This window comes from Emys orbicularis, chromosome 24, assembly GCF_028017835.1.
Source record: "Emys orbicularis isolate rEmyOrb1 chromosome 24, rEmyOrb1.hap1, whole genome shotgun sequence".
Taxonomy (NCBI): Eukaryota; Metazoa; Chordata; order Testudines; family Emydidae; genus Emys; species Emys orbicularis.
The window spans coordinates 6,337,712-6,348,649 of record NC_088706.1 but is presented as its reverse complement, the minus strand read 5'-3'; the positions used below and the strand labels follow the sequence as shown (position 1 = coordinate 6,348,649).

The 10,938-nt window shown below is 56.3% G+C and overlaps 1 protein-coding gene across 1 annotated transcript; it reads right to left on the bottom strand.

The window, feature by feature from the left end:
* Positions 1–331: 331 nt before the first annotated feature.
* On the bottom strand, positions 332–9,562 carry AMH (anti-Mullerian hormone). Its single transcript, XM_065422278.1, has 5 exons — positions 8,932–9,562; positions 6,438–6,616; positions 2,934–3,057; positions 2,351–2,534; positions 332–1,247 (listed from the first exon to the last, which is right to left on the bottom strand). Exons 1-5 carry the CDS (start codon positions 9,560–9,562, stop codon positions 332–334), a joined length of 2,034 nt encoding a protein of 677 aa, XP_065278350.1.
* Between the last annotated feature and the right edge of the window lie 1,376 nt (positions 9,563–10,938).

Sequence of the window (10,938 nt, the reverse complement as noted above, 5' to 3'; positions counted from 1 at the left end):
GAAGGGGCCGGGGTTCTGCTGCCCATCACGGCCCCTCCACATCCCACCTCTAACAAAGCTGGAGCGGGTGGGGGTCAGATTTGGCCTATTGCTGCCCTCTAAGCTCCAGGAACGCGTCATTTGCGCCGCCCCAGCGCTCGGCTGCCATCAGCTTCCCGGAGCGTGACGGGCCCATAAACCTACCAGGGCCAGGGGGAAACAACGAGCCAGTATTGCAGGGGAAAGGCAGCTGTGGAACCAACAGCCCAGGCCATGGCCTCAGCTCAGTCGCCTCCCTCCAAGCTCTGAAGGCCAAAGGACGCCAGGAAGAGACGGGACAGGCCGGGCGTCTCTACCGACAGCCGCACTCCTCTACCACCATTTCGGGGTACGTCGTGACCTGCAAGCCCTCCCCGGTGAAGAGGATGACGTCCTGGCTGGAGTATTTGACGGGCACACAGCAGGGGCTGCGCCGGAGGGGTGTGCCCCGTGCCTGCATTTCCAGCAGCAGCACCGTGTGGGAGGAGTAGCCAGGGCTGCGGGTAGAGAGCGGGCGGCGGCAGGGGCCCTCGCAGTTGTTGGCAGTGTATTCCACAGGGACGATGATGAAATCGTAGCGGAGGTTGATCGTCAGCTCCTGCAGCCGGCAGTAGGCCTGGGGCCCAGCGCTGCGGTTCTGCCGGGACACCTTCCTCTTTTCCTGCCAGTGGGCGCGCACCGTCTGCAGGGCTTTGAGCAGCAGCAGCGTGCGCAGCTTCCGGTGGCCACGGGGCAGCTCCGTGGGGTCGCTGCTGCCCGACCCCAGGGGGTAATAGCAGAAGGCCAGGAGGTGCTGGAAGAGGTCCATGTTGGCTTGAAAGGCTGGGATCTCCCTCAGCTCCTGGATGACAGCCTGGAGCTTCTCCAGCAGCCTCTGCAGCAGGCTCCCCTCCAACCGCCAGTGCCCGAACTGCTGCTCCAGCAGCGCCTGGCTGTTCTGGGGGAACAGGAGCACCAGGGGCTCGTCCGACTGCACCAGCCGCTCCAGGGCTGCCTGCTCCGACAGGTTGAGCAGCCGGTGAGGAAGCGTCTCCATCGTCTTGAAGTCCAGCCAGTGGTGGAGGCCGGAGGCAGCAGGCGGCTGCCCCGAGGGGCTCAGGACCCTGCTGACGAACCTGGTCAGGCTGCCTAGGAACTGGTCATGGCTGCCGGGCGCTGGGGATGAAGCATTGGCCTGGCCAGCAGCTGCATTAGAGGCCATCTCCTCGGCCTTGCCACCAGGGGGCGAGCTGCCAGGGAGACACAGACCGGGTCACAAAGGGTCCTTTATGCGACGGGCCCAACCACAGGCCTGGGGGTTCCCCCTCCCCCATGGGGCCCAGATTCCCCCCCCCCACGATGGGCACAGGGGTTTCCCCCCCCATGGGGCCCATCCCCCCAATGGGCAAAGGGCCTTCCCCTCCCCCATGGGGCCCATCCCCCCCTCCATGGGGCACAGGGCCTTCCCCTCCCCCATGGGGCCCATCCCCCCCCCCATGGGGCACAGGGCCTTCCCCCCACACACTTGGGACAAGGCACCGCCCGCAGGGCCTGGCACTCCCTGCCCCACTCCTGCCATAGGACACGAGCAGGGCACTGCAGAGCGCATTTTGCCTGACCCAGTCTCCTCGCACCCCAGTGCCCCCTGCTGGGCTCTGTACTGGAACGGGCTCCCAACCCAGGAAGGCTGTGGGGCTGGAGCCCGAGGGGGTTTCTTCGTGCCCCACAGGGAGCTCAGTGCTGGCAAATGGTGGCCAGCTGGCAGCCACGAGAGCTCTAGCCACAGAGTAGGTGCAGCCGCATGAGCCTCCCACCCTCGCCTACCAATGCCCCCCTCCCACTGTCCATCTGCACCGTCTGCGGGGCTCGCTGCCCCTTGGGACTCTGTGCTGGAGCAGTAACAGGCTGGAGCAGAGGTTGCCACGTGGGCACCTGTCTCCCAAGAACAAGACTGAGAACCACCCAACTCATTTCACATGGCCCTCAGAAGGGAACATGCTGCACTCAGACCTGGGGGCAGCCCCTTCCCCAAGCCACCAGCCCCTGCACCCGCCCCCCCATCTTCAGAAGTGCCCTCGACATGTGACTGGGCTGCCCCCAAAGAAGCCAACCCATGCAGAGCCCTGGACATGGAAAATAGCCCAGAAAGGACCAGTCTGCTGGGACACTGTCCCCCCATGCCCAGCACCGGCGCTGCTCCAACCTCAGACACTCGGCCTGTCCGTTCTAACCCCATGGGCAAAGCAGGGGTGCTAGGGCAGGCTGAGCTGCTCAGAGCTGACGGCAGGTGACTGGGGGTCTCCCCAGCTGGAATGGCGGGCGCTCCCCGTTTCCATCCTGAAAGCCTGCACACCTGGGCTGTGGGTAAGGGACCGTCTCCACCACGCCACCCACTGAGAGGAAGGAAGAGGGGGACGGGGCGTCTTCCTCGCACCGCGGCTTCACCAGCAAGAGCAAGGCTGGGGTCATCCTGGTGAAACACTTCTCGTCAGCGCCGAAGAGCAGTTGCTGGGCCTCCAGGGGGGGCAGGAGGGAGCCTGGCAGGGAGCGGAGAGGTTGGAGAAGCGAGAAATCAGCAGCAGCAGGACGCCCCTTCCCACTAAGGGGCTTGGTGCCCTCCCCAGACACCCACCCAGCCCCTGGGGTGGAGCCCACCATTGTCCTCACGCTACAGCGGGGGATGAAAATGATGGGGCTTTCCAAAGGTCCCCCAGAGCCCCGGATAGAACCCAGGAGTGTGGGCTGCCACTCCCCCGCACTAACCCCTAGGCTGTACTGCCGACGCGGATAACCCCTCTGTGGTTGCGTACAGCAGCCAATCAGCAGGAGCTACCTCTGCCACCATGCCTCCCCCCACTGACGCTCGAGACCCCCATGGGCTCCGGGCCCCCCAGCCATCAGAGAAGTCTCAGCTGCCCGGGGGCGCCCCCACGTACCTCCATCACTGGGACGCCTGAGTGCCAAGGAAACGTGGAAGCTGAGCTGCCTGTGTGAGCGGAGGGCAGACCTCACCGAGGCCCTGAGCAGCAGGTACCGGGTGTCCCTGGAGAGGCAGAGAGCCTGCAGAGAGAGCAGCGCCCCGGGTGAGGCGGGAAGGAGCAGAAGGGGTGGGCGACGGGGGCGACCCTTTGCACACGGACCCGTCCCTGCCTGGTTCACCCCATACGGTGGGACAAGAGCTCAGCAGGCCCAGACTGTACCCAGGGGACGGGCCTGCAGGGGCCCAGGCAGCTGAACATGAAGGAATAGAACTGACTGTTCGGGAGCTGGAGGGGAACGGCAGTCTGGTCTGGATCTCCCCCTGCCTGCAAACCAGAGGCCTTGCTGGCTACAAAGGCAGCTCTATTTCCTTCAGGGATCTACACACTGACGCAGCATTATAATCTGTTCCTGGCTGTTTCAGGCTTCTCAGCACATCCGCTGAGCGGCTCCCAGGGCTTCAGGGATCAGAGGGGGCAGGCAGGGCCATGCCCCCGGGGAACAGATCAGAAAGGGGAACAGGGCGAGGGGGACTCCCATCTCTTCAGCACTGGGAGATGCTGGAAAAGGAAAGGGCCAGAGTCTGGAGCAGTGGCCACGGCATCTTTCCCCCTGCTCCTCCCCTCTCAGGCTGGGAGTGGCGCTTAGTGCTCATGGCCCACTCAGCCCTTGGCCCTTTTGCTGTGACTGCCAACAAGGAGCTGACAGGGCTGCCCCGAGCAGGCAGAAAACCCGAGACCCAGCATGCTCACTCCACACCAGCCACAGAACAGCTGGGAGGCAGCTTCCAGCCCCTGCTGACCTGAGATGATTTCACCCTAGTGCTGGAGGGTCAGGGGCGTGCCCCCAACCCTGCCATGCTGGAAATGCTGACGCAGAGCCCACCTAGCCCGGGGCTTGGTTGTAAGTTCAGATTTAAAGAAGCAAGGAGCTTTTAAGCTGCCTGGGATTCTCCCTGTGCAGCCGACTGGGTGGCAGACCCTTGAAGGCCTCCTCCAGCCACGGGGCAGCTCAACGCTAGAGGAGCCTGACCAGTGCTCCAGCATGTCCCGAGGGAGAGCACTCACGTGCCTGCTGTGCTGTGCCCCAGCACAGGTCCCTTACTACTCCACTGATGGCAACCGGAGCTCGGTCGCTGCCTCCGACAGGGCTCCTGTATTTACTCCTTCCCCAACACAGGGCGAAACCCTACAGTCAGAGGTAGTGTTGCCTGAGTAAAGGCTGCAAGCTTTGGCTGGACACGTCTGAACGCCATTAGCAGTCTCTGTATTTATTTCCTCTCAGTGGTTCAGCCTCAAACACGCTCAGTTCACATGCGCGGAGCAGATCTAGCCAGCTGGCTGTGCCCTCCCCCGGGGAGCTGAAAGCCAGCAGATGCACAAGGCTCACTCTCCTGTAGTGGGATCAGCTGTGACCGCCTCGTTTGCGTCAGCGACATAAGCGAATCCTGGACGTACAGGGAGCAGCCGTGCTGAGAGAGAAGGCGGCAAGGGGTGGTTCCTATGAAATAAGTGAAATGGCAAAGGTGTGCCTGTAGGGGGCACTGCCTCCAGTCACGCCCTTCTGCTGCAGAACTGCTTGAGGGAAAGCACTTGAAAAATCTGGCCGCTTATTTTAGTGCCCACATGGCAGCTGAGCTCTTGGAAATCCAGCCCTTCGTGGGCACTTCTGCTCTGAAAAGTGACAATTAAAATGCCTCATCCTTATTCAACAGCTCTGCCCCGTGTGTGTATCGGAGCCCATCCCAATCGGCCCAGCTGCAGAAGACACCAGAGTCTGTTCCCGTTAGCGCTGCAAGGCCAGTCCAGCTCCAGGAGAGGGCGCTGGAGTCTAGTCCTTCATGTGCATCACCCATGGAACTGTCCGAGATTCCCCTTGCATGGCCAAATTTAGCCTTGGGTTTCTCCTGTCCCACCCCGTTGGCGCCGAGGGCAGAATCTGGCCTGCAGACTCTTAGCGCAGGTGACGGGCCAGGTGAGAGAGGGAAAGAGTCATTCTCGGGGTACCCCTACACTGCAAATGGCAGCCCGCGGCCGTGAGTCTGAGCCCAGTTCTACAGCCGCCAGCATGCGGGGTTCACGCTCCGAGTCCGGCACGAAAGGCAGCGGTGTAGACGTTGCGACTCAGGCCGGAGCTTGGGCTCTGAAGCCTCAGAGCCTGAACGTCTACACGGCTGCTTTTAGCACCAGAATCCAGTGCTCTGGGACTCGAGCCCAGCTAGAGTCCACAGGTGTAACGCTGGCTAACAGTGTGGCTCTGTGCCCCCCTTCAGTGGGGACAACATGTACACACAGTTACGAGTTGGCTTCAGCCAGCAGAACTGGTCCTTTAGCTCATGCATTTAGATAGAGGCGCTAGTTTTATTCCTTACTGATGACCCAGCCAGGGCTGTCATTACGAGTTCAATGACCCTGCACGCCCCGTGTGAAGTGAGCACATTTGAGCTGCAATCCCCAGCAGCCAATATAGACAGAGCCCCCCGGGGCCATTTTTACAGTCGCCACTCGCAGCTCAGGCAACTTGATGCATTTTTATCAGTGGATTCATATGGAGATAGAGAGCGCAGCAGGCAAGCAGGGTTGGTGCATCCGCCCCTGCTGCCTGGTTACATGGGATGCCTCAGCCGGGGAGGCACTAGGGTGACCAGATGTCCCGATTTTATAGGGACAGTCCCAATTTTTGGGTCTTTTTCTTATATAGGATCCTATTACCCCCCACCCCTTGTCCCGATTTTTCACACTTGCTGTCTGGTCACCCTAGGAGGCACCCTTCCCAGGAGTAACCCCGCCTCTCCCTTGCTGGACACAGCCTGGTACGCCGATGCTAGAGAGGTTGGAGCATGGGAGTGCTGGCAGGTGAGTGGTGCTGTCATTTGACTGGGTGATGAATTGATAGTGAGCAAACCCCCCCCACGGAAGCTGAGAGCTCTCTGCCTGCCTCACCAAGGAGCATGGGAAGTTCTGGTTGCACACAGAGATCCCTGTCCCCTTTGTCTTTCCCACAGTACTCAGTTTGGATGATGGGATAAGAGCGCCACCTACAGGAACACCAGGGACACATCAAATCTCCACCTACATCAGGGACTCCAAGAGAATCCATGGAGGAGGTGGTGGAGGGATGGGCACCAGTATCATGGCACAAAATAAAAGTTATGGTGCAAGGTGATCTATGCAACCTAAAGCAATGTGCTTACTTGGTTGGTAGCCTGTGCCAGTCCCAATCCAGCTCCTAGTGTGGGGACCTATGCTGCAAAAAACCCCATCATGGCAGATGCTCCTTGCTCGCAGCAGAGGGGGCCAAGGATTGACTGGGCCATGGAGACTGAGCCCTGTTAGTGATCTAGGACAAGGCATGTTGGGGGGGGGGGGGGAAGAGCATGCCCTGCCACTGCTCAGCTGTGCCTGCTCTGCGCATAGCAGTTGGGAACAGATAAAGAAAGCCAGCCTTGGGCAGCTGCTTACCTGCGTCTGGTGCAGCCCTTCTCCTGCTGCCAGGAGCTTCTCTCTTGCTTTGCTGCCCTTCCTTTCCCTGCTTCCAGGATAAAACACCAGCAAGGCAGACTGGAGCTCTCCAAGTGACCGCCCCACGTCCTCTTGAAAAGCCAGCTTAAACCTGAGCTTTGTCTCAGCATCCCACTTCACTGCCAGAGAAAAGCCAACACAAACAGCATGACTCTCTCTGGGTAAATGGAAATATACCTTAGCATGCAGCTAACCTGTGGAACTCCTGGACACAAGATTGTCAGAAGCGCACCCCTATCAGTAAAAAGATTTTGAGCACGCACCCCCTGCCGCGCTGAAGCAAAAAAAAAAAAAAAAAAAAAAAAAAAAAAGCGCTCCTCCTGCCACGCACCCCCAGGGATCCCCCAAGGATCCGCGCACCCCCCTTTGGAGACCACTGCCTTAGAGGGAAGCCATGTTTAGCACCGCAGTTCTGATTCCGTCCAACAGAGGGCAGAAGACTCTCCCACACACGCTGCACCCTGAAACCTTCCCCCCTTTTCAAACTCTGACCCGTCTAGTTTCTCCAGGCTCTCACTCCTGCTGTCTGACTTTAAGATAGACCCCTGGTGCCCCTCCAGAGATGGCTCTCCGCACCCATAGCAGCCTCTGGGGTAAGGTGTGATGGGTGTGGTGATCCTGGAGAGATCAGAGCATTAGAAAAGGCATCAGAGCCAAGATTAAATTGAACCGGTCCTGACTCCCAGGCCTCTGTTCAATCCAGCAAGCCACACAGCCTCCATAAACCTGGTTTTGCAAGAACGCCCTTAACTTTGCATTAATTAAGTGACATGACTAGTGCTAACTAGCAAATGCAAGTGATAATGCAGCAAAATATGGCTGAATGCTTAGGGGACACCATTTTGCTAAATTGAAGGGCAAATTTGTTTTCATTAAAAAAAGTACAAAAAATGGTTAACAGCAAACGCTGCCTGCTGTTTCGCAGGCCCTGGGAAGCTTCCCCAGGCCAGAACTAACAGATTATTCAGAGCCACACACAATAAATACAACTGTCCTGGGAGCAGTTATCGCGTGGTTTCTCTCACCAAGTATGCCCAAGATTTCTCTGTCTGAGAACAGTAATACAAAGCTATGCTTCAGGATGAACTGGATAGCTCGGGGCACTGCCGCCCAGGGACAGCACTCTTCAGCTCTGTGTTGCTGGTTCAAATCCAGCCCAAGTCAGAGTTTTCAACAGCTGCTGGGTGCTCAGGGACGCCAGGCAGGTATCCATGGAACAAAATCCAGCTTCTGACCCGGCCACCACTGTACAGGCAGGCTCAGCAGAGAGGCCAGAAAAAATGGATGTGCCTTGGAGACTGAACTCCCTTTTCATCCATGGACATGATCCCACCCCTGAGCTGGAGAAGCAAAGCGAGGGAACACTGACATTGCAGCTGCATATGACTAACCCGATGTCAAGACCTGAAGGGCCCCATTATGATCATCTAACCTGACCACCTCAAGCCAGCACTAAGTCTTATATATTTAAATATGCTGTTGGCTGGGTGTAGGGGAGTGGGAAGAAAGTTCACCCACTTTAACTAGCATAGTTCTCAGCCAGGTCAAAACCTTGCCCATGCTAGAATGCTGCTGGTAAGAGATCCCTCAGCCAGATGTGGCTGCCAGGGTGAACAGGGCCAAAGACAGAACCTCACTGATTTAGGAGAGTCTCAATGTTGCCTTTTCCTCACAGCCCCCCCAGGGTAAGAAGGGGGGCTACGCCTGGACAGATCCATTCACATTTGCCTGCTTAAGAGTCCTCGTGCCATGTACTGCAAAAGAGGAACGGCAGGGTTTTTACACAGGCAAATTCACCCTGGCAGCAAGGACTGAGATATGCTTCAAGAACAGGATTGGAGACATTTCGCAGGAGATCGACACTACCGGGGAAAGAACAAGAGTGAATTGTTCTCAGCAATCGGCTCTCTCGAGGATTTTCTGCCAGGCCCACCGCTGGGGTATGAAGAGCTCCTATGAACTGGGTCACTGCTAAGAGCAGGCAAAAACATTGTTGCCACCTTTAGGAACATATCCTCTCTCCCCCCCCTTTTCTCCAGTAAGAGAACATGGTCTAAACTGATCCTTTGGATTTTACCGTAAATATTGGAGGAACGAGTGAGATGGCCCTTGAGGGCCAGGAACAAGGGCAGTGGTGGAGTCCATTAACCCAGTAGCATTGGAAGTCACAGCAGAGGATGGGAGGTTGTTAGGGATGGGGGGACACACTCGAGGTGATCACCACAATTCAGATGGTGGCTAAAGACAAATGGGAAGTTTATTGTACTGATTAGGTAATTTCTACTCAGAGAGGGACTCCCCTTCCCTCCCCCATTTCATCTTCTACCAACCCCTCTCTTTGGTGTGCAAAGCAGTATTTGCTGGGTAATACCACGCGTATCAACATGGTATCGGAGCATCTCTCTCAACCCATCAGGGGTCTCTTAGCACGTACCTTCTTCAAGATGCAGCACAAGGAACCTGTTCTCCCCTGGGTCTGCCAAGTGGGCACTGATGTGTTTCAGAGACAGGAGAGCAGAAGGGGCCTCCCCAGCAGGACAGATCCCAAAGGTCTCCAGCCGGCCTTGATCCCAGCTTGAACGTCTCACCACTTTGAGGAAATCGCTTTCATAGCTGGTAAGGACCCCCACGACTTCCAAGTGGCTCTGGCCCAAGCCGTACCTCCTGCCCATTTTCACCGTGCACACTGGCCCTTCCAGCCCACCAATGGGCCAAGGGGGGAGGCTGGAATCTGACCCCAGAACTGGGAAAACTGCCTTCTCAGGGATGAGCGGAGGGCATTTTGCTCCTTTGGCATCATCTCCTGGCTTGTCACTCTTCAAGAGGAGACGAGTAGCAGTGGTGGCCTTGGGCGTCAATGCCATTAAGTTGAGTTCTGCTCCTTCATATATGCTCCCGTCTTCCTTTTCTCTCCGCTCCTCTCCAAATCCCAACTCCTTTGAAAAGGTTATTTCCAGTTCTTCAGCAGGTGAAAGTCCTCCCTCAACACCTCCTTTTCTTAGCAGAGCAGTTGAGGGGAGGAGCAGCAGCAGGCACTGCAAAGCCATTCCAAGCACGGGCCTCATGTTCCAGCTCCGAGCAGCTCTAAACTCCGAGGCTAGTTACTCGAGTGCATCCCTCGAAACACTTATGTAAGGGGAGGACTGCATCTCCCGTTCAACCAAAGTGACCTTGGGTTGACAATGCACAACACACCTCCCTTGAGAAAAATTCAGAGGCCAATGTGCTATAAAGGAGGGAGGGCCGATTCAAAGGAGTTTTTCTGTTCTATTTTCGGCATTGCATCTAGTGCTTGGAAATGTTATAAAATTAAAGCTGTTTACCTTATTTGTAGGGATGCTTGTCCTTGACTTAAGATGTTTTTAAAGAAGGGTGTGGAGAAAGAAGGCCAGTCCGGCTTGAATCTTCACTGGGATTGGCAGACATTTCTCTTAGGATTTGAAACATCCAGGAGGTCAGAATTGCTTAGACTGGATGGAATGGGTATAAGTAGCGAGAATGGGAAGAAACTGAGAGAAGGTAGGTTTAGACTGATCAGCTCTCTCTACTGGGAAGCTTCCCTTGATTACTGGGAGCACCAGCTCTTCCATTCTGCCGACTGTTTAGAGAGGTCACCTCATAAAGATTTGCATTCTATCTCATAGAGCTGGAAGGGACCCTGAAAGGTCATTGAGTCCAGCACCCTGCCTTCACTAGCAGGACCAAATACTGATTTTGCCCCAGATCCCTAGGTGACCCCCTCAAGGATTGAACTCACAACCCTGGGTTTAGCAGGCCAATGCTCAAACCACTGAGCTATCCCTCCCCCCAGGAGTTCCAGTCCAACTCCTCCCAAAAAACTCAGTGCTTGGGTCTTAAAATATTTCATTTTGCAGGAGCATCAGGAAGGGGTCTCCCAAGGGAAGTAATGGAAGCCTCAGACCTTGAGACAAAAACTGGACTGGATTAGAGAACATAGGGAACAATCCTGCAATAGCCTGTCCCCACTGGGCCATAACTACTGGCAACTTCTTTTTTTTACCTTCTCTGATACCAAACGGCTAAGGCTGGCCACCACATCTGTTCCATGGAAATTTGATGCCCACGGGTTTTTAAAAAGGTAATTGTGTCTTCAAAACCAAGTTCAACACACAGCCAGACCTTTCTGTTGGTCTATTCTGTGTGCAATACTCATGAGCTAGATACAGAACAACGACTCTCAATCTGCAGAAGCGCTGAGACCACGGTCTGGGAATAGACCAAAGGGCTTGTTTGCTCAGCGTTCTCGTCTACTGAGAGACTCACAAGTGACAGCCTCCAACCCATCTCAGGGTAAGATATTTCAACCTGATAGTTCTACAAGTTAAAAATCGCACAGTTTTCATTTTAAAACATACGTTTGTGGCTTTGTCCACTTCGAAATTCTATTTTACACTGACCTTGCCCACAGCTGTCTGACACA